This window comes from Aplosporella prunicola (assembly GCF_010093885.1).
Source record: "Aplosporella prunicola CBS 121167 unplaced genomic scaffold K452scaffold_10, whole genome shotgun sequence".
Taxonomy (NCBI): Eukaryota; Fungi; Ascomycota; class Dothideomycetes; order Botryosphaeriales; family Aplosporellaceae; genus Aplosporella; species Aplosporella prunicola.
The window spans coordinates 675,382-698,437 of record NW_022983538.1 but is presented as its reverse complement, the minus strand read 5'-3'; the positions used below and the strand labels follow the sequence as shown (position 1 = coordinate 698,437).

At 53.7% G+C, this 23,056-nt stretch overlaps 8 protein-coding genes across 8 annotated transcripts; 6 read left to right on the top strand and 2 right to left on the bottom strand.

The window, feature by feature from the left end:
• Window positions 1–517: 517 nt before the first annotated feature.
• On the top strand, window positions 518–2,381 carry K452DRAFT_317869 (uncharacterized protein). Its single transcript, XM_033544107.1, has 2 exons — window positions 518–1,526; window positions 1,585–2,381. Exons 1-2 carry the CDS (start codon window positions 626–628, stop codon window positions 2,148–2,150), a joined length of 1,467 nt encoding a protein of 488 aa, XP_033398694.1. The 5' UTR covers window positions 518–625; the 3' UTR covers window positions 2,151–2,381.
• A 357-nt stretch (window positions 2,382–2,738) lies between these two features.
• Window positions 2,739–4,139, top strand: K452DRAFT_326179 (uncharacterized protein; the record flags this gene model as incomplete). The annotated part of the gene is made up of 4 exons (XM_033544830.1): window positions 2,739–2,772; window positions 2,829–2,942; window positions 3,060–3,754; window positions 3,846–4,139. 4 exons carry the CDS (start codon window positions 2,739–2,741, stop codon window positions 4,137–4,139), a joined length of 1,137 nt encoding a protein of 378 aa, XP_033398693.1.
• A 642-nt stretch (window positions 4,140–4,781) lies between these two features.
• Window positions 4,782–6,273, bottom strand: K452DRAFT_286615 (uncharacterized protein). Its single transcript, XM_033540331.1, has 4 exons — window positions 6,098–6,273; window positions 5,722–5,804; window positions 5,502–5,534; window positions 4,782–5,386 (listed from the first exon to the last, which is right to left on the bottom strand). The coding sequence occupies exons 1-4, from the start codon at window positions 6,185–6,187 to the stop codon at window positions 5,173–5,175; spliced, it is 420 nt and encodes a 139-aa protein (XP_033398692.1). The 5' UTR covers window positions 6,188–6,273; the 3' UTR covers window positions 4,782–5,172.
• A 334-nt stretch (window positions 6,274–6,607) lies between these two features.
• On the top strand, window positions 6,608–7,167 carry K452DRAFT_13912 (uncharacterized protein). Its single transcript, XM_033535387.1, has one exon. It carries the CDS (start codon window positions 6,710–6,712, stop codon window positions 6,995–6,997), a length of 288 nt encoding a protein of 95 aa, XP_033398691.1. The 5' UTR covers window positions 6,608–6,709; the 3' UTR covers window positions 6,998–7,167.
• Window positions 7,168–7,336: 169 nt separating this feature from the next.
• On the bottom strand, window positions 7,337–10,756 carry K452DRAFT_225981 (uncharacterized protein; the record flags this gene model as incomplete). Its single annotated transcript, XM_033536793.1, has 1 exon — window positions 7,337–10,756. One exon carries the CDS (start codon window positions 10,754–10,756, stop codon window positions 7,337–7,339), a length of 3,420 nt encoding a protein of 1,139 aa, XP_033398690.1.
• A 666-nt stretch (window positions 10,757–11,422) lies between these two features.
• On the top strand, window positions 11,423–14,314 carry K452DRAFT_317864 (uncharacterized protein). The gene is made up of 2 exons (XM_033544106.1): window positions 11,423–13,102; window positions 13,165–14,314. The coding sequence occupies exons 1-2, from the start codon at window positions 11,471–11,473 to the stop codon at window positions 14,077–14,079; spliced, it is 2,547 nt and encodes an 848-aa protein (XP_033398689.1). The 5' UTR covers window positions 11,423–11,470; the 3' UTR covers window positions 14,080–14,314.
• A 236-nt stretch (window positions 14,315–14,550) lies between these two features.
• On the top strand, window positions 14,551–17,339 carry K452DRAFT_286610 (uncharacterized protein). The gene is made up of 6 exons (XM_033540330.1): window positions 14,551–14,781; window positions 14,838–14,973; window positions 15,028–15,150; window positions 15,209–16,387; window positions 16,493–16,878; window positions 16,950–17,339. The coding sequence occupies exons 1-6, from the start codon at window positions 14,680–14,682 to the stop codon at window positions 17,235–17,237; spliced, it is 2,214 nt and encodes a 737-aa protein (XP_033398688.1). The 5' UTR covers window positions 14,551–14,679; the 3' UTR covers window positions 17,238–17,339.
• A 197-nt stretch (window positions 17,340–17,536) lies between these two features.
• K452DRAFT_225985 (uncharacterized protein) lies at window positions 17,537–22,705 on the top strand (the record flags this gene model as incomplete). The annotated part of the gene is made up of 8 exons (XM_033536794.1): window positions 17,537–17,830; window positions 17,893–20,545; window positions 20,622–20,782; window positions 20,852–20,955; window positions 21,124–21,153; window positions 21,225–21,262; window positions 21,320–22,398; window positions 22,451–22,705. The coding sequence occupies 8 exons, from the start codon at window positions 17,537–17,539 to the stop codon at window positions 22,703–22,705; spliced, it is 4,614 nt and encodes a 1,537-aa protein (XP_033398687.1).
• Between the last annotated feature and the right edge of the window lie 351 nt (window positions 22,706–23,056).

The window sequence follows — 23,056 nt, the reverse complement described above, 5'->3', positions numbered from 1 at the left end:
AGAGCAACGGAGATGTAAACACGGTCAGAGCTTTCTTGGCCTTTGATGCGCGTCAATCACGTGATGACCTTCCACACAGGGAAATTGGCTCGACCGGGAGCAGATGGTCGTAGGAGTGCCAGCAAAAATCTGGAAGCTGCGAGGCGGCTGAGAAAAAGATAAGATGACTTCCTGTATATAGGCATCCACTGGTAGTCTCCGAATCTTAGACGCGTGAGAGAGTGTCTTTGCGTCTTTGCAGTGTGATGTTGTGTGGAGTGCGTTTGTGTGTGCAGCTTGGTGAGTAAGAGACACGCTCACATCCGCTTGCCATGCAGCAGCTGGCCAAACCATGCAGTCGGAAGGCGATTCAGGCGAGAGACGTATGGAACTATCTATGTATTCCTAGACACCTAAAGCCTCTTTGTGGTGGTTCAGTTCATGGCTGTGGCTGTGGCCAAGCAAGGCTAACCGACCGCTCTGCACCGCACGGGCCCGCAGACGAAAAAAAGATTCGAGCTCTCACCTTTTCGCACCGGGAAGCGACTTTCCATTGCCAACTGCACCTCTTTCGCAGCGGCAACAGCGACGTCCAGCATCTAATTTACAGGAAGGGACTGCCAGAAAACTCCTCCAGCCTTTCACAATGGCCGCCATAGTCCCTGCCCAGGATGCGGACTACACCATCAAGCCGCAGGCCAACGCGCCTCCGGTCGACAGCAGCGAGTGGCCCCTCCTGCTGAAGAACTACAACAACCTGCTGGTTCGCAGCGGTCACTTCGTCCCCATCCCCAACGGATGCGCTCCTCACAAGCGCGACCTGAAGAGCTACATCTCTTCCGGTGTCATCAACCTCGACAAGCCCTCGAACCCCTCCTCCCACGAGGTCGTCGCGTGGATTAAGAGGATCCTGCGTGTGGAGAAGACTGGTCACAGCGGTACCCTTGACCCCAAGGTCACTGGCTGTCTCATTGTCTGCATCGACCGCGCCACCCGTCTCGTCAAGTCGCAGCAGGGTGCCGGTAAGGAGTATGTCTGCGTTATCCGCCTCCACGACAAGATCCCCGGTGGCGAGGCTCAATTTGCGCGTGCTCTCGAGACCCTCACCGGTGCTCTGTTCCAGCGCCCTCCCCTCATCTCGGCCGTCAAGCGTCAGCTCCGTATCCGTACCATCCACGAGTCCAAGCTCTACGAGTTCGACAACGAGCGCCACCTTGGTGTCTTCTGGGTCAGCTGCGAGGCCGGTACTTATATCCGTACCCTTTGCGTTCACTTGGGTCTGTTGCTCGGTGTTGGCGCGCACATGCAGGAGCTGCGCCGTGTCAGGTCCGGTGCGATGAGCGAGCAGGACAACATGGTTACTCTCCATGATGTTCTTGACGCGCAGTACCTCCAGGACAACAACATGGATGAGTCCTACATCCGCAAGGTTGTCTCTCCTCTTGAGACTCTGCTCACTTCCTACAAGCGCATTGTCGTCAAGGACAGCGCTGTCAACGCGGTCTGCTACGGTGCCAAGCTCATGATTCCCGGTCTTCTCCGCTACGGTAAGTTTTTAACTGTCAAACTATGTGTTACGGTAAATTTCTGACAATGGTTTTGCAGAGTCTGGCATTGAGGTCCACGAGGAGGTTATCCTCATGACCACCAAGGGTGAAGCCATTGCTCTTGGTATCGCCATGATGTCCACTGTCGAGCTTTCGACCTGTGACCACGGTGTCGTTGCCAAGATCAAGCGTGTCATTATGGAGCGCGACCTGTACCCCAAGCGCTGGGGACTGGGCCCCGTCGCTACGGAGAAGAAGCAGCTCAAGGCGTCCGGCAAGCTGGACAAGTACGGCCGCACCAACGAGAACACCCCCGCCAAGTGGAAGCAGGAGTACACGGACCTCACGGCCACGGCCGACGCCGCTGCGCAGCCGCTTGCTGAGACGACCTCTAAGCAAGACGTTCTGTCCGCTCCCCCCGTCGCTCCGGACAATGAGGAGCTTCCCGATGCTCCGGCCTCTGTCAACGGCGATGCCGAGGCCGACAGCAAGAAGAGGAAGAGCAAGCACGAGGGCGAGACGGCCGAGGAGCGGGCTGAGCGCAAGCGCAGGAAGGCGGAGAAGAAGGAGAAGAAGGAGAAGCGCAAGTCGCTGAAGTCGGAAAAGGACGATGACAGCGACTAAGGGCATGGCAATGCATCGCATAGTTGGGGGAGGATATAGTCACGTGAAGGATGGCGGTGTAGAGCATTTTGCTTTGGCGGAATACGCATAGCAGCTTTTTCTTGGAAGGCTACGCTGAGCTGTATCATACCTGTGGGTGGAGTTTACCGGGTTACGATGGCGCATTATGGGATAGGCTGGGACCGGGCTTGTTCATCAGCCTTTGAATACGAAAAGCGAATTTCTCTCGACAACGGTTGCGGGTACTCGAGTACCTTGGGTGCGTGCAAGTTAGCAGTGACATGATAATAGATGCACAGGGCGGGTGACGTGAAGCTGATGCCTGAGGCGGCCAAGTAATGGTCGAAGATGCTGGAAACTTCGATTATCGATATTGGCGGCTATGTACGTCAGTCGAACCTGTGGGGAGACGCGCCCTTCAGAACAAGCCAGAAACAACACGAGACCAGCCCAGCCCAGCTTCTTCCTACCTACTCTCCCGCCCACTCTCTCTCGACCGCTGCAGTTTCACACTACTCTTTAACTCTTGCTCCCGTTTCGCGCTACTGCGCTCACCCACCCACTCCGCAACCCGGTACACCAGCCACAATGGTCAAAGAGACCAAGCTTTACGATTCCTTGGGTAAGACACCCCAGCATGTTTGTATGAACTGCTTCCGCTGACATTGTTTCCCCCAGGCATTAGCCCCTCTGCGTCACAAGATGAGATCAAGAAAGCATACCGCAAATCGGCCCTGAAGTGGCATCCCGACAAGAACAAGGACAACCCCAATGCCTCTGAGAAGTTCAAAGGCAAGTGAAAGCTCCGACACAGCTACGTCTAAACTTTGCCCGCCCCACCTGTCCTTCTTCCCATTTTCCCATTGTGTCTCTCTATCCATAAGACTTACACCATGTGTCACTGCACAGAATGCTCGCAAGCGTACGAAATCCTGTCCGACCCCGAGAAGCGCAAGACATACGACCAGTTCGGCCTGGAGTTCCTACTGCGGGGCGGCGCACCACCACCAGATGGAGCAGAAGGCTTCGCAGGCGGAGCCGAGGGCTTCCCGGGCGGCTTCCCAGGCGGCTTCCCAGGCGGGATGCCTGGTGGCGGCGGGGCGCGGACGTTCCGCTTCTCGACAGGCGGCGGGCCCGGCGGCGGATTCCAGTTCTCCAACGCAGAGAACATATTCGCGGACTTTATGCGTAACGCTGGCGGTGGTATGGGCGGCATGGGCGGCATGGACGACGACGACGGCTTCGGCGGCTTTGGCGGCTTCGGCGGCATGCCTGGCGGGTTCCCAAGCGGCGGTGCGGGCGGACGCCCCGGTGTGCGGAGGTCGACGACAAGTGGTGCTGGCAGAAGGGCGGCGACGCCGGAGGTGACGGTCGTGGAGAAGCCGCTGCCGGTTAGCTTGGAGGAGCTGTTCAATGGCACGACGAAGAAGATGAAGATTAAGCGCAAGACGTACGACCAGTCGACGGGCAAGCAGAGCCTGCAAGACCGTATTCTTGAGGTGCCCATCAAGAAGGGCCTCAAGGCTGGCAGCAAGATCAAGTTCTCAGATGTCGGCGACCAGGTCGAAGGCGGCACGCAAGACCTGCACTTCGTCGTCGAAGAGGTAAGGACCCAGGTTTCCCCAGGCGCCGTGCCATCGCCGCGGTAAATGGTGCTATATGAACGAACAGTGACGCTAACGCCTCATCCAATAGAAAAAACACCCTCTCTTCTCGCGCGAAGGCGACGACATCCGCGCCAGTGTCGAAATCGACCTCAAAGAAGCCCTGACAGGCTGGAAACGTACCGTGCAGACGATCGACGGCAAACAAGTTGGCGTCAGCTCGGCGGGCCCGACGGCCCCCACATGGGAAGAGCGCTACCCCGGCCTCGGCATGCCCAAGAGCAAGAAGCCCGGCGAGCGCGGCGACTTCGTCGTCGGCGTCAAGATCCGGTTCCCCACAAGCTTGAGCGCCGACCAAAAGCAGAAGCTGAAGGAGGTTCTGTAGATGGGGTGAGTTGAGGTTTGGTGGTGGTAATAGTGGTAGCGGTAGTGGATCGATGGTGTTGTCTTGGTTAAGAAGAGGAAAGTGAGGTTGAAGGTTTGAGGCTGGAGATTCTTTGCCTTGCCCTCTTCTGATTCCCCTATATCTCTCTTCCTCTCTCGGCTTCACGCCTAAAGTGAGGGCTTTTATCTTTTTGATTTGTTGGGTCTTATGCAGATATGAAGCGGGGCGTCGGCGTTTTTTTCTCTTTCCTCTTTCTGATTATTGTTTTATCAATCAACCTACCTGCCATAGTGGGAAGGTTGTTTCAGGGATGAGAGCAAAGGAAGGCGGACATTTAAAAGTCCATCCTAATTCCTTTATTTTTTATTTTATTTTATTTTTTTTCCCTCTTGTTCCAAAGTATATTTCAGTCAAGCAAGTCCGCGATAGAAAACTCTTCCCGGTGTTAAGTTGAGCCAAACAGATGGTACTACGTACTACTTCAGGCAGTGGGATTCGGTGGGTGGGGGGTGGGCTTTGGTAGGACTGAGTAGGTTAGGTTAGGTTAGGTTAGGTTAGGCTGGGATAAGTTAAAGAGAAGTGTTAGGTGCCTGTCTGTCTTGAGCCTCCACGCGCGTGATTTGAGAGTTCAGTGATAGTAAGCGTTGCACATACAACCGGTATGAAGATCGATCAGCCAGGCATGATGAGCGACGCCGTCAGCACGCACGCACACACGCACATCTCTCTCCTATTCGAAGATCTGACTGATCTTAGCTTCGACGCACAGCCATCCCATTCATCATGATCATCGATGAGCAGTTTCTCGAAACCCCACAATCTCGCACGCACGCACGCGCATCAAACCCGGCAGACAGGCACGGGTGTGTCAATCGCCAATCCCCATCACCCAAGTGCGCGCAGCCAGCCACGCATCAAGCCATGCCAACCCAAACCCGCGCGTTTTTAACCACGAGCACACGTCTACGCGCCACGCCAGCCCGGCAAACAGAATCCCCACACGTACACGCAGCCGCATCCAATACCCTCGCTTTTACCGCTGCTGCTGCTGCTGCTTGGACGCCTCAGCTGTCATTGTCGCCGCCGCCGCCTCGGTGGACGCGCCGCCCGGCGTGGCTGCAGGCGGGCCCTCCAGCGCTGCCAGCTCCGCCTCGTACCGCCGCCACACCTCGGCGTCGCGCGCGAGCCGCTTCTGCGCGCGCATGTACTGCTCGTGCGCCACGAGGCGGCGGTCTGCCTCCACCATGCTGGAGGGTGGGTTAGCGGGGGAGGGATGGTTGGTTGGTTGGCTGCGAGGTTGGGACGGGGTAAAAGGGCGAGAGGGGTTGTTGGTTGACTTGAAGTGGTTGGGAGGAGACGTACCTGCCGACGATCATGCCGCTCATTTGGATGAAGCTGGGTGGGGAGTGAGTGGTTAGTCGGGGTGGCCGAAGGCGGTGGTGGCGGCGGAGGCGGGGGCGGTGGCGAGCAGCGGGGTTGAGAGGGGTTATTTCTGCAGAGGGGGGACGGGTGCCATGCGACGTGGTGCCAGCTGGCATAGTGGTGTGGTGTTGCTCAGGGGGTGGGCGCGTGGCCGACGTACGCTTTGAATTGGATGGTCAGGCCGCGGTAGATGGGACTGAAGGCCCAGCCGGCGCCAGCGAGCACCGCGGAGTAGATTCCCCACTGCGGTGGGAGGTGGCGTGTTAGCCATTGGCTCTCTGCGAGGGTGACGGGACGGGCTACACGTATCTATGTGCGGGGTGGATGGATGGTGTGGAGGTACGAAACTGGGTGGGACGGATCCGATGTGAGGGGAAACCGGAATTTTGGAGAAGGAAGACGGGAGATACTTGACTTGACATGGACGACTAGCCTATTGAGAAACAGGGAGACGACAAGGAAAAGGTCAAGGACATAGGACATAGGACATAGGAAAATACCCAGCCATGAAAATGTATAGAAAACACGGCACATACCCTAGCAGCGCCGACGGCGGCACCTCTGGCAGCAACCCAGGCGGCGCTGTTGATCTCCTCATCCTTCTCCAAAGAGGCATGAGTCCGCATGTTGAAATGTCACGTTGAATGCAGCCTGTCGGATAGCAAGACTTGTGGCAGATGGAGGAGCGGGTTGACATGGCCGTGTGTCGGCGTCGCGGCATCGGGCGGCATCTTCGGTAGTTTGACGTCACGACGAATGAGTCCTCGAGCAACAACCTCAACTCTATTTGTACATACTCTACGTATCAGCAGGTGCGCAAGCGCCCATTCTCGCCCTTTTCGCACCACCGCCGCTTCTCGCATCTGACCTCCGTCCCAACCACAGCCCGCTCTCGCTTCCCTGCACCCTGCCCAAAGCAGCAACTCTCCTCCAACATTGAACATGGCATGCAATTTCGCCCTTCGAGGCTGCACGTTTATGCACGTCGCCGCGCCTCTGCCGCCAATCGCTTGCCCGTCTGTGTCCTTCAGCTCAGGCAGACGTGCGTCTTCGTGGCACGGTGCCGTGGGCCGCCTGATGAGCTGCGTCACCCCCGTGGACGACGGTGCAGGAGGCCTTGAGCCCGTCTACGAAGCCATCATGCCACCATGCCTTCCTTCTTTTTGGGCACCCGGCTAGAGAACCGGTTTCCTGCGTCTTCGAGCTGTCGAGCGAGAATGCTAGAGAGAACATCCCTGTATCCTTTCTCCCGAAAATGCAAGCCAAAGTCTAGTTGGTATCAGTATGTATTGCGTGTTGTTGTGTTGGTCGTTCTACCCTTAACGTCGTGCAAATCGTTTCCATCCGTGCTCCTGACCAGGCAGGAGCTCAATAGTCAGAACAAAGGAGATGAGAAGCGAATGAAAGACCAGCGACTTTGTCCGAAAGACAACTAGATACACAGGAGTGTAGTAAAAAGAGATCCCAGAAATAAATAACCCCTCATTAGATCCGTCAATTCGTTGCTTGTGTGACGAAAACACCAAGTCAAGAAACAAAGGGGAAAGCAAATGCCGTACACCGTAGACTAAGCCCAAGTCCTATGTTCCAGAGGACTTTCCCGGCTCAAAGAACCAAAACAATCAAAAAAAGAAACAAGCATGGTTGGTATACAACGCCCGAGGGTATGCTGTGTGAAGAGCTGTCGCTTCTATCCACAAACGTCCTGGTTCGAACAAGGGGGAGCCTGCTTTCCCTTCGAAAGCCAGGAGGTTGCAGTGTTGTATGAATGTTCATCACCGGTGAGGGATAGCCTCGCGCGGCTTGATCTCGCGCGGGGTCCGTGGCGATTTGGGGGATGTTGGCGAATGCGGCGAAATTTGCCTCATGAGTCTCGGGGCCGCATTCAAGTCGAGCAATGTCTGGGCATCTCCGAGCGAGACGTCGAGTTCCTTCGCCAACGACACCACCATTGGATCCATATCCACGAAAGGATCTGATTCGCTGATTTGCTGAGCAACAAAATGTTGGCTATGCTGGTCCAGTTGGCTACGGTCATCGACATGGTCGTCTTCAAAGTCGAGGGCGCCAAGTATGGCCTGCTTCTCGATGGTTGGCGTGCTGTCAATTTGCACCTGTTCAATAAGCTTGCCCATGCTAAATGGTCGGTCCGGCCGCTCGGGCAGCTCTTCTTCAATGTCAATAGGTGTTGGGATTCCAGCAGCGATGTTGACGTTGCGCTGAAGGTAAATGTTCAAGCGATGTGCTTGCCGCTCCCAACTCTCCTCAACCAAGCTCACAGCGGCACGAGCATCCTGATCCGATATCGGTATGACCGCCGGCTTTTCCACTGACGCTTTACCACCAATTTTGTTTGCGAGCTTGCTTCGAACGGAGGTATGTTTTGCGGGAGTATTGCTGAGAGTCTCGCCTCGCATGTTTCTGATTGCCATTTCAGTTTGCCGGAGGTTTTCGTATCGACTATCATCCATGGATGGCAACCATTGAATGGTTGTGTTGTTATGAAGTGCATTGACGAGGTCCGTAAAGCCTTGCAGTGGTATGTTGTTGTTTTCGCAATGCAGTGATATGAGAGAGGTGTTGTCCTTTAGGACGTCGGCCAAAGTACTTGCCCCTTGAAGGCCGAGCCCTTGGTTTTTAATGTGGAGTTCCCTCAACGTATTGTTGTACTTGAGGCCACACAATGCTTTGTTTATACCGACGCCGAATTTAGCTGTTTCCAGCTTTGAGTCCTCACCTGACATGTCCAGCGCAATCAGCGTTTTGTTATCTTTGAACATCTTTTCGAGAGCATCACAAGTCCCCTCCGAAGCATCGCTCGGTAATGAGACCTTGGTGACATCCAAGCGTCTGATGGTATTGTTCTTTGCAATCGCCAGGGCAAGTTCTGCGAAGTGTGACTCGTCATCGTAGTCGATGAGCTCGATAGTGAGATGCATAGGTGCGTATCCGTCACTGATTGCTGCGGCAAACTCAAAGTGGAACTTTTCGATGTAGTTCTCGCTGATATCCATGTGGAGTTCCCGAGCCATGCCGGGGTATCTGGTCATTGACCGCATGAGATGTGCAATCTGCCTGCCGGTGATGCAGGTGCGGTCAACGCGCAACTTGTGTAGCGAATCAGATTTCGGGCTTTTGAGATAAGTCGCAATTGCCTCTATCGTCGCGTGATTGAGCTGTGTTCCGCTCAGATTGAGTTCCTGCAGTCTCCATGAGAGCAAAGTTTCCGCGGTTAGTAACGGCTCCGGTCCAGCGGTGTGGCCGACGCCACAGAGGTTCAGGATTCGTATGTAGCCAAAAACACTAAGTTGGGGATCGAAAATAGATGGGACCAGACGTGCAGTGTTCTTGGAGATGTCGATGGCTTCCAAAGTATTTTCCTGTGTTCGTAGCGCGTCCAAAAGGAGGGACATTTTCCGCTCATTGAGACCGCACTTGCTCAGTTCGAGGGCGCGTAAGTGACAGTGCCTCTCGGCGGCTGCTGCGATGAGGTATTCGAGGTCCGTCTCGCCCAGTGTTATCTCATTGAGAATTATCCAATCAACATTTGTTGTTTGGTACTTGCAGAGAGGGAAGAGCGCTTCCACGATCCCGCAACCGACGTCTTTCCCCTTGTTCTCATCGACAAAGTCTGCTGGTTCCCTGGTGATACATTTGCTGAAGTTCATTCGGCGAAGCCTCCTGCTCGTGACTGCCAGAGCCCTGATTTCTTGAACCAAAAGGCAGGACTTCGAAAGCTCTTCCATGCTTAAATTAATCGGGGTACCTCTCTTCGTCTTCGTGCACAAATGGTCAGAACCGTAACGATCATGGAGCTCATTCAATACATCTAGGCTGATGCCCGCAAATGATATTGTGCCGAAGGATTCGTTGTAGCGAAGAGTGCGCATCACGGCTAGCAACTCCAGAGCTCCATAGCCGCTCCTTCTCCGACCTTCTGGGGGCAGAAGCTGGAAACATGGGAAGTCATCCTCGGGATATGTGATTGTATACCGTATTCTCTCCGGGGGAATATTGTATGCGATACAATAAGCGCACAGAGTACGAACTAAGGAATTTTCGTCAATCTTGTCCGTAATAGTGGTGGACACTATTTCCTCTTTAACCGCATTCGGGACCAAGAATACGTATGGCCGCGGTTCCCATTCTGGACGCAAGAAATGCTCAACATGGTGCAGCCGCACGGCAATGTCTCCAGCTGCCAAGGAAGCCATAAGCAGTACCTTCGGCTTCTGCAACGGCGTCCGGAACACCAGTTCAAACGTGTCATCGATCTCACTAAGTCGCACCGAGGTGAGCGTGAGAATGCCGAAGGACGCCTCTGACGGATACATCATGAGATTTGGGCTCGATGAGCGTTGGCGTGATTTGAATATGGGTATCAGATGTATTTTGTGGATCCCCACGGCAAGAAAGCAGACGGAATTCGATATTTTGGTAAGGTCATCGGAGGATGAAGACGCCAAGCCTGGCTTGTGGGATGGTCGCTGCACGACCTTGTACAGCGCAAAGTTGCGCGGGTCATAATCACCCTCACGTTCGACGATCCTAGCGGCAAGGCGTGTATTGTTCTCCGATATGGTGTTCTCGTCCAAACTGCGAACACGGTTTGCTGCGGCTTTTATTGCAGTAAGCCACTTGGTCATGTCCTCAGGCGAACCAAATTGCAGAGTCATGGCGTACGGATGGTTGGACTCCTCATCCATGTAGGTGATTTCGAAAGCAAAGTATGGTCGGTCGTCGACGAGCTGGTAGATGGCGATGACCTGCCGAAGCGGAGTGCCAACATTTCGCTCCCCCGAGTTTTCCGAGGCGCATGATTGGAAGTCCTGTATCGATCCGACCGAGGGACGCGACTGATGCTTCGAAGAAGCACTTCGATTCAGCGGAGACCATATCTCGCTGAAAGTTTCCGAGGCCTTCTGCTGGGTTTTGAAGCGCACAACGTGCGTTTCCGTCAGGACCAGGTATTCCTTTTTTCGCCTGAAAAGCGTGCTGCTCGTCTGGACTTCGCCGTGCAAGAGGACGTTTCTGGAGCGTAGACCCAGGTCGCCAAACTCGCCCCAGTTCACAGACGGGGCTTTGCTTGAGACGGCGCTGAGGGGTTCGTCGTCTGGGTCGTCGGAGCCCGACTTGCCAGACTTCCAGGAGCCGAACCGTGTGGGATTGCGCAGGCGGTTTCCCTTTGTGTCCATGCCGGGGCGGACGGGCGACAAGGAGGGCGAGTCTAGCTGGGGGGCATCGAGAGCCACGGCGCTGTGGTTGGTGACGATGTCGAGGAGAGAGCCTCTCCGACGCTTTTGCAGGGTGTGCGGCGGATGCTTTTCCATTGCGTCGTCGTGGATGGGAGTGAGCGCGGTGAGCGGGCTCCTGGCGAGGGCACCGCCGAAGAAGCTGCGTCGACGCGAGGCGGTGGACTTTTGCATGGCGGATGGGGTGGAGTCGACGGGTGCGGCGTCTCAGTCAGTTCGAGCGGCTGGGCGCCGAGAGCAAGCAATTGGAGGCAGAGCAGGATCTGCGGGCATAACAAAGTGGAGAGAGGAGTTCGCCGCTGCCTTGGTCAGGCTGACCATCGCCATCGAAGGAGAGAAAAAGGCAGCGGGCATAGCATGGGGAGACGGGGCAGTAGCGAAATAGGGTGAGGTGAGGTGTGGACGACGTTATGCAGCACTGAGCGCGTCTGTTCCCGGCTTGAGCGAGCGGGTTTGCGTCACTGAAGGGGGCTTTAGTCGGCGATCACGATCTGTGCCCCGGCACGCCTGTCCGCCAGGTCCGTCCCCGAGCATTGCGCGCTTATCCTTGCTAGCGCCTGAATTTTCCTGAGCTCCTCGCCCGGCCATCATCATCTACTGCCGAGACAAGCACGAATCTCTCGCGCCTCGCTCGCTCTCTCGCTCTCGCTGCGCCCAATGCTTTGTCGCGCCAGTGCACAGCTGCTGCGACAGGCGCAACCCTACGTCTGCCTGCCATGCTTGCGCCACCAGCTGCTCCGCCCGGCCCTGCCCAAGCCCGCCACCCGTCGCCTTCACGCGCCCGCCGAGCCTGCCTCTGCCTCTCCACCCGAAGACGACGCTCAACCCTCGACCAAGGTCCGCTATCTCGGAACCAAGAAGGCCAATGAGCCCACCGCAAAGGGGAAAAAACTGGCAAAGAAGGCTGCGAAAAAGAATGCCAAGCCTGCGAAGACGCCAGGCGCCGAGCCGGCCAAATTGTCCAAATGGCAGAGGCGGAAGATAAGGCGCGATGCACTGAAAGCAGCGCAGAAGCAAGATGCCCTCAATGAAACGCGCCAAGAGAATAGCAACACGGATGTGCTGGTTGAAGCGGCTAACAACCCGCTCCCGCCCAAGGGAAGGAAACGGACTGATACAACGAGGACTTTGAGCGAGGTCTTTGCCGACATAGCTGGCAAAGTCACCATCAAAGAGGCGCTCAAAGCCCCAACTGTTGCATCGACCGAGCTTCTCGGGCCCGAGGCTGAAATCGTGCACTCCGACGAACTTGCACTACACCCACTCGATGTTCCTCAGCCGCCCGTTCCACATCTAGCCTACGGGTTAGACAGGGCATTATTCAACCCTGGCGTGTATGCTCTGCAAGACACAAGAACTCATGTCTACAACTTTGACCCCTACCTTCAAAAGATCATGCCCGTCGCCGACTTTGATTTCAATTCCCTGTCGCGATACATCACTTCTTCCCAAGACGAGGTTCTCTCCCGAATTGCGCGGCAGGAGGGCAAAAAATATGTTGGATCTACCTCAAGTATGACGGCGGCCTTGGCCCATTTCCACTTCCTTCTGTCCCAATGGAGACCGATCAGCATCTCAATGCTTTCAAAGGGCTTCCCGGAGACGCTCCAGACGTTTACCAAAATCAATCGACTTCCTGCTCCTATTTTTCTCCGATGGAAAAATGGCACTTACGCCATCGATGCTGACAAAGAATTCGATTCGGCAAACATCCTAAGCATGCTGGGCAAATCGATGGAGAAGCTTTTGACGCTGCCCACTGATGAATACGAACGGTACAGGCGGAAAAGCCAGAACCGGATCACTGAGGAGGAGCGCAATGAACCGGAAGCTTACCATTACACAACCATGGGTGACATGCTCATGCGCTCGCAGCTTGATGCTTACGATAGCCGTCTCCCTGGAACTGGTATGTTTGACTTGAAAACGCGAGCTGTTGTATCCATTCGCATGGATGTTTCGCAATATGAGGAAGGCATGGGCTACCAAATCCGGTCCGAGCTTGGCAAATGGGAATCATTTGAGCGCGAGTACTATGACATGATGAGATCCACCATGCTCAAGTATTCTCTTCAAGCTCGGATGGGCAGGATGGATGGCATCTTCGTCGCATTCCACAATGTTGAACGAGTCTTTGGTTTCCAATACATCAGCATTGATGAGATGGACAAAGCTCTGCATGGTGTCATTGAAAATGATGCTCGCCGTCTGGGAGATGCTGAGTTCAAATTGAGCATAGACCTAATGAACAAGGCTCTGAACAAGGCTACAGAAAGATTCCCCGAGACCGTGAGTTTCTTTTTATCAAAAAAAAGGAAAGTAATTTTTCATGAGGCTAACGGCATTTTCAGACTATCCGCTTACATTTTGAAACACGCGAGACAAAATCCAACTTCATGTACGTTTTTGCAGAGCCGGTAACGGATGAGGAAGCCGATGCCATCCAAAACGGCAACAAAGCACGGATTGAAGAATGGGAGAGACGTGTGCTTGGCCTTGACGATGCTGAGACCGAAGAGGTTGCCTCCGCGGAGCATGATGAGAACGCATTTGAAAATGATCATGATACCAACGGTCAGGCTGAGGAATCGTCGGTGGACGACGTGGCGAAGGAATTTTCAAACGGTGATGTGGCAATGCCAGACATCTCCGCCGCCGAAGATAATTACCAGCACGAATCGACCCTCACCGAGCCGCACAATTTGCCAGAGGCAGACATCAACACTTTCACTCTGGACACGCCCATTGAGGCTGACGAAGGTGCCGAAGCGCTAGCTGAAGCAGACACCACATCAGATGCTTCGAAACCGGAGGCAGCCTCCGAATCAGAGACAGCCACCGAAATTGACGTGTCACGTCCTTTGGCTGGTTGGAAGCTTAAAATTTGTAACAAGCATGACGGAAAAAGAGTCTCTCGGCTGAACCATCTTGGTGCAGGCGAAGTATGGGGCGTTGAATATCAGTTCGACGAAATGTCGCCGGCAACGACTCGTAAATTTTACCAGGCTTGCAAGTCCAGACGCAAGAAGCTTCTTGAAACCTTGATGGACGAGGGGGAGCAGGACGAGGAAAGAGTGCTCGACTACTACAGGCGTATCTTGAGGGATCTCAGCCATCAAGGCCGCGCCTGGAGAGATTGGATGGATAGTATACAGAAAGGGAAGGAGCCAGTCATCTTCGAGCCTGCCGCCGGGTCGAACTCTAAGTCGAAGCGACGCGAGGAAGAAGGTCCACAAGTCGATGATGCATCGGAGGAAAACCAGTAAATGTTCAACATTTATTCGACTACATGAAGTATCGAGGATGTTGCATTCCACGGCTTGAACTGCCGCGTTGGGGTCTACTGTATACTTAATGCAAAAGCATGATTTACGACTGGGTCGTAATAAAAAAAAAACGACCCCGGTTAGTCTTTCTACTCTATTTTTTCCAGCCCACGTGGTGCCAAACCTGTATAAGTATATAGCGTGATACAGTTCTACAAAGGAAATGAAAGCATCCACTTGACAACGCCTCGGCATTTCTATACCTTTATATCATCAATTATCTTACAGAAGAGCTAAGTCTGTTTTAACTTAATTTAATGCGGTTAAGGCACTGATAAAGTAGCTAGGGTAGGATATGCGTACAGCCTAAGGCATCCACTGACGTTGCTTTTTTGAGTTTAGCGTGGCACGAGCGTCATCATAGGGCTGAGTGAGCTTGCGACAGCTTCCAGGTTCTGTGGGGGTGTTTGCATCCAACACCGTCGCTCACTCCTGCTCCAAGCAATGCTTTCGTAAATACAGCTGTCGCAAGGTCGCCTGGATCTCCCTCATGTGGCCTGCTATCCTCGCTTAGCCTATTCACCAATTCCATTTTGCAACATGGCCGAGCCGTCGCAGGAAGACATCGACCAGTTCCTTGAACTCGCCGGGATCTTCACAAATACTCGTCCAGAGCGGCCGATCGCCAGTCGCTTCATCAAGGTTCGTATTAAAACGTCCGAGAGAAGAAAAGGACTGCAGACTCAGCTAGCCCATAGGATGCGAGCTACAACCTGGAAAATGCGATCAACAACTACGAGCAGAACCCCAATCGTTACGCCGCAGAAAATTACGATGAGGCACTATTCTCACAAGATCGCGATGGAGGAAATAGTCAGTACGCCGGAGTACCCTGTGAGTCCCACCTTTCCAATCAGGGCTTGAGCTCACGCTGACTCCTGGCATCAGCCTTCCAAATCGATCGCGCAGACGACTCTCAGGGCCAATACCCCAACAGCACCGCAGCCACTCGGCCAAACACGCCTAGCAACAGCATACATGATTCGGCCATGGGGGATTCTCAGACTTTAGGTGCGCTCATGGGCTGGGCTGAAACGGGCCGTGAACAGAAGCGCTAACTGTTGGAAAGGCGCGAATCGGAGTTACCAAAACCAACGATGGGACCAGGAAACAGGCGTGGTTGGAGGTAGCGGTGTCCAGTTTGGCCCTGCTAACAGGGACCATTATGACACCAACCAGTGGGCACTAACAACCGTGGTAAATACGATCCCTGACCCACTACCAATCCAGCGCAGACGGAACCCAGGAGAACCAGCTTTTATGAAGCCATTACCTTCTCAGGACTACCTCCCGTCCTTGATTTCCATTCTGAGCAACATTCCACTGGCACACAATGCTTTTCTCCTTAAAGAGCACGTTCTTCCGAGGTACGGGCAAGAACCGCAGTGGTGGCAAGGAACACCCATTGCCTTTCCCCAGACCATCAATCTCGATGACGAACAACAGTCCAACCAACAATCGGACATAATTCACGAGACACAGCGACTTATTGCTTTTCTTGATTACACTGAACGCTCATACGGCAGTGTTGAAGCTCTTTCTAAGGCGGACTATTTCCAAAACATGCCGATGAACAGCAATGCTGGATACGATGGAGACGTTGTGAAGTTCCTGGAAGCTTGGAAGACTGCCGCAACCCGTCTCCGTCCCGAAGCTGGATTTGATAAACTCTTCGAGTCAACTGCAGAACAAGTCCTATCGGGTGAAACTTCTAGTCAACCCTTCAGTTGCTTGACGCCTTGCTTAGAGAACGGGGCCAATGGTCAGGCCGTATCGCTCTATGATCTCCTTGATGAAAATCTTTGGGGCAATGATCCGGATGGCACCAAAGACATCCATGCGTCAATTCAGTCAATGGCTGAGATTTTTGTGATCATTGTCAAGCAGCCTGATATCACTGCTACCGGACTGAACATTAGCGTCCCGTCTTCATTTTATGCGGACAGGTATTTGAGGGAACATGAGCCAAGAGCGAAATCAATGAGGTCTCAGCGCGCCGAGATCAAACAGCAAATTACGCGCATGCAAGAAAAGTATCAGAAAATTTCTCGATTCAACTACAAGGCAAAGACGGGAGATGCTCTGTTGCTTCTTCGAGTTGCCATGGATGCTTTCAGACCACGAGATGCACAAGACAGCACTGAAAGCGACAACGGCAATCAGACAAAGTCTAATCAAGACATTAGAGATGAGTGGGCGCTCAAGGAACTAGAGCGTATCCACGGAGTGATCGAACAAAAACTCAAAGGTACATTCTCAGCTTTTAGGACAGTTGTTGTCTCAATGATACCCTTCATATCTCGACCCTCTTTATTGTCCCTTATATTTGTTTAGTGGCTGATTGATAACGCAGAGCTCAAGGACCGAGAAGAACAGGCACAAAAAGCCTACGAACAGCTATCCTACTTGCTAAAGGAGCCAAATAACTCTGTGGGAACGTCACCCAAATTCAAATACCGGCTTTGTGGCGTTTCCACCGATCCAGCGGTGGTGTATATGAAAGCTCGAAATGCTTCAAATGAGCGCGAGGGTGACACCGTTGATCCCGCTAGGCCACTTCAAGATGCGCAGGAATGGTGGAGGATCCACTACGAGAGCACGCCGAACATATCCAAATCGCCTGTCTCGGAAGCGCAGGTGCTTACTGCAGCCGCCATGGAGAACAGAGAGGCCTTGTTGGTGTATGCCAGTGAGAGAGCTTTGCAGCAGCCCTTTGAGGATATTCCTCAGTCTCTTGTGGTAAGCTCTGCTTTTGACGGGGACAGATGGACTGCAAGATGAATGATGCTGACCGGAATATTTTCTTCAAGGAATTTGTGAACACGGACAATATGTTGTTCAGGGAAGAACTGTCGGAGGATGAACAACCCCCACCTTATCACACGCCACCTGCTAAGGACAGCAACGAGCTCGCATTTGAGGATGCGTCGGCGCGTGACTGGTTCGCGCCAGGGCCGAAGGATCAGCCCGAGATGGAGGAGAAAGGCGCGGGCCTGGTAGCGGAGATGACATCTGGTGGAGGAGGAACTAGGATGGGGAGCTCGGAGATACAGAAGGATGGCGATGGTGCTCAGCACATTGAGTTTGCCGACAAGTAGATGTGTGCTTCATAAGTGTGCCCCTGGTGCGCCTACCTACTTGGTTGGTCAATTATTAGTGATCGGCTGCAGGGGAAGACGGAGAAAAGCATTTAACGCCGATGGTGACGCATTGACGGGCGATCGTCCGGTCGGGAAAACATGCTCCGATTACTTCGTAAGGCAGTCCCGTCCTTGGCCGCTTACTTACCTTTGCTTCGCATCTTTTCCCCCCCTACGCCAGTCGCTGTCACCCTCTCCTCCAGATACGACAAGAGGAGAACCCAGAGCTGCCAGTGCCAATAGCAGCCCCATCTTCAATGCACGGCACCGACGGCTCGCAGACGCCGCTGACCCCATTCACTCCCTCCGCTCTCGCCGCCGCGGGCTACCTGGGGGCGACTGCCAGCAGAGAGCAGCCGCTATGTGGTAATTCCGAGGGATGGGGGCCGCTGAGCCCATATCGATATGACTTTACACCCTGTTTTCTGGACGTTTGGATCTCCGCCGTTGCCGCCTTGGGAATCTTTGGCGGCGCCAGCGCCGTCTACTATCTATTAAGGAAATGCACACCCCAACCTGTGAGGAAGAATTGGCATTTCTATGCAAAGCTGGTATGCCACACGTCAAGAAACACTCCGCCCAGGCGTGCTCGCTAACCTCCGTTGCTACGCAGATTGTCATCGCGGGCCTTGTTGTTACGCATGCCCTCCAAGCCGCGCTTCAAATCGAATACTATCCGCATGTTTGGGCTGGCGATTTCAGATTCTGGTCCACCGTCGTCACAATACTCTCTCTGGGTGTCGTCTTCTATGTGCAATACATCGAGCATTGGAGGTCCCGGAACGCTAATGGCGTGGTACTCTTCTACTGGCTGTTGTTACTTGTCGCCTTCGGCGTGAAGCTGCGGTCCTTGATCTCTCAAGGGTTCCAAAAACATCATCTGGCTTATTTTGTGACGTTCTGTGTCAGTTTCGGTCTGGCAGCGACAGAGTTGATTTTGGAATGGCTGGTCCCGAAACAGCTCAGCGATTACGATGCGCTCGGGGATGAGGACGAGTGCCCGTTCGAGTATGCGGATGTATTTTCGGTCCTTACCTTCAGCTGGATGACGCCGATGATGAAATATGGCTACAAGAATTTCTTGACCCAGGACGACCTATGGAACCTGCGAAAACGGGACACTACGCGGGCTACGTCCGATGCTTTTGGCAATGCATGGGAGCACCAAGCCAAGCACAAACACCCTTCTCTGTGGGTTGCCCTTGCTCGCGCATTTGGATCGCCATACATACGCGGAGCAATCATTAAAACCGGAAGCGATATCCTGAACTTCGCCCAGCCGCAGCTGCTTAGGCTGCTGATCTCGTTCATTGATTCATACAGAACAGATACTCCAGAGCCTGTGGTCCGCGGTGCAGCCATTGCTCTAGCCATGTTCGCTGTCTCGGTTTCTCAGACCGCTTGTCTCCACCAATACTTCCAAAGATCGTTCGAAACCGGCATGCGCGTCAAATCATCGCTCACATCTGCCATTTACACTAAATCCATGCGCCTTTCGAACGAAGGACGGGCGGCAAGGTCGACTGGCGACATTGTGAATTACATGGCAGTCGACGTACAACGCCTACAAGATTTGGCACAGTATGGTCAGCAGCTCTGGTCTGCGCCTTTCCAGATTGTGCTGTGCATGCTTTCGCTCTACCAGTTACTGGGTCTCAGCATGCTTGCAGGCGTTGGTGCTATGATTATTATGATTCCTGTCAACGGAGTCATTGCCCGCATCATGAAAACCCTCCAAAAGAAGCAGATGAAAAACAAGGATGCAAGGACCAGACTCATGACGGAAATTCTCAACAACATGAAGTCCATCAAACTTTACGCCTGGACCACAGCCTTTATGAACAAGCTCAATTTCATCCGTAACGACCAGGAACTCAAGACTCTCCGCAAGATCGGCGCCGGGCAAGCCTTTGCCAACTTTACTTGGTCTACCACGCCTTTCCTAGTCTCCTGCTCTACGTTCGCGGTTTTTGTCCTTACCAATGACAAGCCTCTTACGACAGATATTGTCTTCCCCGCCTTGACTCTCTTCAACCTCTTGACGTTCCCTCTTTCAATCCTGCCTATGGTCATCACTGCCATCATCGAGGCTAGCGTTGCAGTTTCCCGTCTGACAGGCTATCTCTGCGCTGAAGAACTTCAGGATGATGCGGTAACCCGGGAACCTCCAGTGGAAGAAATTGGCGAGGAATCGGTCCGCATTCATGATGCTACTTTTACCTGGAACAAGGAAGAAGGAAAGGAGGCACTTCAAGACATCAACTTTTCTGCCAACAAGGGCGAGCTTTCATGTATTGTCGGCCGTGTCGGTGCCGGCAAGTCCTCATTGCTACAATCCCTGCTTGGAGACCTGTGGAAAATTAGGGGTGAAGTTGTGGTTCGTGGCAAGACGGCATATGTTGCACAGTCTGCATGGGTCATGAATGCCACTGTCAAGGAGAATATCGTTTTTGGCTACCGATGGGATCCTCACTTCTACGATCGCACGGTCAAGGCATGTGCCTTGTTGGATGACTTTGCCTCCCTGCCTGACGGTGATCAGACTGAAGTCGGCGAGCGGGGCATTTCGTTGTCAGGAGGCCAAAAAGCACGCCTGACATTAGCAAGGGCCGTTTATGCTCGTGCTGACATATACCTTCTGGACGATGTTCTCTCCGCTGTTGATCAACACGTTGGCAGACACATTATTGACAATGTGCTTGGTCCCAACGGTCTCCTCAGCAGCAGAACTAGGGTCCTTGCTACCAATTCAATTCCAGTGTTGATGGAGGCAAACTTTATCGCTCTAGTGCGCGAGGGCCGTATCATCGAAAGAGGCACTTACGAGCAACTAATTGCAATGAAGGGCGAAATCGCCAACCTCATTCGCACCGCGCACCACGAACAAGACTCTGAGGAGGAGAACGTTGGGAGCGACGAATCCGAGCAGACTGTCTACGACGAAACCCCGAATTCTGAAGACGAGCTTGAGACTGAAGAGGCACAAGAAGGCGTCACTCAGCTGGCCCCAATCAGACAAGGAGGGGGCCCGGCCCGCAAGAGTAACACGCTGGAGCTGCGTCGTGCAAGCACTGCAAGTTTCCGTGGTCCCCGTGGCAAGCTGAATGACGAGGAGGGCGGCAACTTGAAGAGCAAGCAAACGAAGGAAATTGCTGAGCAAGGGAAGGTTAAGTGGAGCGTCTATGCGGAATACGCAAAGACGAGTAATCTCATTGCTGTCGTGATCTACCTTCTAATGCTCATGGGTGCTCAAACGGCCCAGATCGGTAAGTTGCATAGATTCTCATTACTTCTTTCGATCACATGAAATTCGCTCGGGGCTCGTGCTTACATGCTTGTTAGGTGGCAGCGTTTGGCTGAAGCAATGGTCCGAAGTTAACGGCAGAAAGGGTAGCAACCAAGAGGTTGGTAAATACATTGGCGTCTACTTTGCCTTTGGATTTGGCTCTGCCGCACTGGTGGTTATCCAGACACTGATTCTTTGGATCTTCTGCTCTATCGAGGTGAGTGTCGCTTGTGGTGGAAGCGTTTCTGGCAAATGGATCTGCAGCTAACATTTACCCACCTTCTAGGCTTCTCGCAAGCTGCACGAAAGAATGGCATTCGCCATCTTTAGATCGCCAATGAGCTTCTTTGAGACAACGCCGGCTGGTCGCATCTTGAACCGCTTTTCCAGGTAAGTTCAAAAGCCCAATCTGCACGTGGCCTGAAACGCATATGTCCGATGCACGATGGCTTTAGGAGCGGGGTCATGCACGCAGGCTGTACTGTGTAATGTGCAGCTTAGACCCGGACCCGTAGTGCTGCCAGAGTTGCTAGTCGCCCAAGCTAACAATGTCGGCAGTGACATCTATCGTGTGGATGAGGTACTAGCGTAAGTATATCCTCGTCGTTGGAAACGACTCGTCCCCGTTTGCTGGTGTGACTCTACTGACAATGGTCCAGACGTACCTTCAACATGCTGTTCGTCAACTCAGCTAGAGGTGAGTGTCGGATCTGTTCGTTGGTATAAACACTTTTGGACTAACAAGCGTCAACAGCTGCGTTTACCCTTGTCGTAATCTCTGCATCGACCCCTATCTTTGTTGCGCTTATCATACCCCTCGGTGCGTTGTATCTCTACATTCAGAGATACTACCTGCGTACGTCGAGGGAGCTCAAGCGCCTGGATAGTGTCAGCAAAAGTCCCATCTACGCGCATTTCCAAGAATCGCTTAGTGGAATCAGCACTATTCGTGCTTATAGACAACAGGGTCGTTTCTCGCTGGAGAACGAATGGCGAGTTGACGCTAACTTGCGGGCCTATTTCCCGTCCATCAATGCCAACCGTTGGCTTGCTGTGCGTCTGGAGTTCATCGGATCTGTCATCATCCTAGCCGCAGCAGGCTTCTCAATCATCTCGGTTGCTGCTGGCAGCGGCTTGTCGGCCGGTCTTGTGGGTTTGGCCATGTCCTATGCGCTGCAGATCACCCAGTCTCTCAACTGGATCGTTCGCCAAACAGTTGAAGTTGAAACAAACATTGTCTCTGTGGAAAGAGTACTTGAATATGCTAGGCTGCCTAGCGAGGCACCTGAGATCATATCCAAGAATAGACCTCCCATCAGCTGGCCAGCCCACGGTGAGGTCACTTTCAACAACTTCAGCACTAGGTATCGGCCGGGTCTGGATTTGGTGCTTAAGGATATCAATCTGGACATCAAGCCATGTGAGAAGATCGGTGTTGTAGGTCGCACCGGTGCAGGAAAGAGCTCGCTCACACTTTCCCTTTTCCGCATCATCGAGGCTGCTGAAGGACATGTTGCCATTGACAACTTAAATACAAGCACCATTGGGTTGCTTGATTTACGACGCAGGCTTGCCATCATCCCTCAAGATGCTGCGTTGTTTGAAGGGACGGTCCGTGACAACCTAGATCCAGGGCATGTCCATGATGACACGGAGCTTTGGAGTGCTTTGGACCATGCTCGGTTGAAGGACCACATTGCGGGCATGACAGGCAAACTGGACGCGCAAATTCTCGAGGGAGGCTCCAACCTCAGCCAAGGCCAGCGGCAGTTGGTCTCCCTTGCGCGTGCCTTGCTTGCACCCAGCAATATCCTTGTCCTCGATGAAGCGACGGTACGTATGATGCTGGCTTCATTGTTTGTCAAGGGTGCTAATCGAATCCCAGGCCGCTGTGGACGTTGAAACGGACGCCATGCTCCAGGCAACCTTGCGGAGCCCCGTATTCAGCAACCGGACGATTATCACGATCGCCCATCGTATCAACACTATTCTTGACTCAGACCGCATCGTGGTGCTGGACCGCGGCACGGTAGCCGAATTTGATACGCCGGCTGAGTTGGTGCGGCAAAAGGGACTTTTCTATGAGCTCGTCAGGGAGTCGAATTTGTTGGGCGCGGTGGAGAATGTGGTACAGCAGTAGGCGGGTTGACGCCAGTAGCCCGGTTAGCGGTCGAGGGCCACGCCGGCTCTCGAGTGGCCGTGGCGTGCGGGCCGCATGGCCAAGCGAGCACGGCAGTCCGGCTGCACAATGCCTCTGCGGCATGTCGAAATGAATGGACGTAGGTAGAGAGGGAAATATGCAAGTAGCTGGGAAGAAACAATCAAAGCATTGCAAACAGAACGAATGATGGCAACCCCCCTGGGCTCGCTTGCACGCCGCTGACTGCCGCGCTGCAGACTGTTGCTTTTCTCGCAGGAAAAAGCCGTGAGTTGCTTTTCCGGGGACGCGCGGGACGGCGGCCTAAGGCTGAACGGGCGTTATTGGGGCGGG

Bases quoted from the DNA above. Each gene is read 5' to 3' on its own strand.
- K452DRAFT_286615 (XM_033540331.1), bottom strand. From the start codon at position 6,187: ATGCGGACTCATGCCTCTTTGGAGAAGGATGAGGAGATCAACAGCGCC. The intron at 5,805-6,097 runs GTATGTGCCGTG...CTCCCACCGCAG, and splicing joins CCGCCGTCGGCGCTGCTAGG to TGGGGAATCTACTCCGCGGT. The intron at 5,387-5,501 runs GTACGTCTCCTC...CCCACCCTCCAG, and splicing joins AGCGGCATGATCGTCGGCAG to CATGGTGGAGGCAGACCGCC.
- K452DRAFT_286610 (XM_033540330.1), top strand. From the start codon at position 14,680: ATGGCCGAGCCGTCGCAGGAAGACATCGACCAGTTCCTTGAACTCGCC. The intron at 14,974-15,027 runs GTGAGTCCCACC...TCCTGGCATCAG, and splicing joins TCAGTACGCCGGAGTACCCT to CCTTCCAAATCGATCGCGCA. The intron at 15,151-15,208 runs GTGCGCTCATGG...ACTGTTGGAAAG, and splicing joins GGGGGATTCTCAGACTTTAG to GCGCGAATCGGAGTTACCAA.
- K452DRAFT_13912 (XM_033535387.1), top strand. From the start codon at position 6,710: ATGCCTTCCTTCTTTTTGGGCACCCGGCTAGAGAACCGGTTTCCTGCG.
- K452DRAFT_317864 (XM_033544106.1), top strand. From the start codon at position 11,471: ATGCTTTGTCGCGCCAGTGCACAGCTGCTGCGACAGGCGCAACCCTAC. The intron at 13,103-13,164 runs GTGAGTTTCTTT...CGGCATTTTCAG, and splicing joins CAGAAAGATTCCCCGAGACC to ACTATCCGCTTACATTTTGA.
- K452DRAFT_317869 (XM_033544107.1), top strand. From the start codon at position 626: ATGGCCGCCATAGTCCCTGCCCAGGATGCGGACTACACCATCAAGCCG. The intron at 1,527-1,584 runs GTAAGTTTTTAA...ATGGTTTTGCAG, and splicing joins TCCCGGTCTTCTCCGCTACG to AGTCTGGCATTGAGGTCCAC.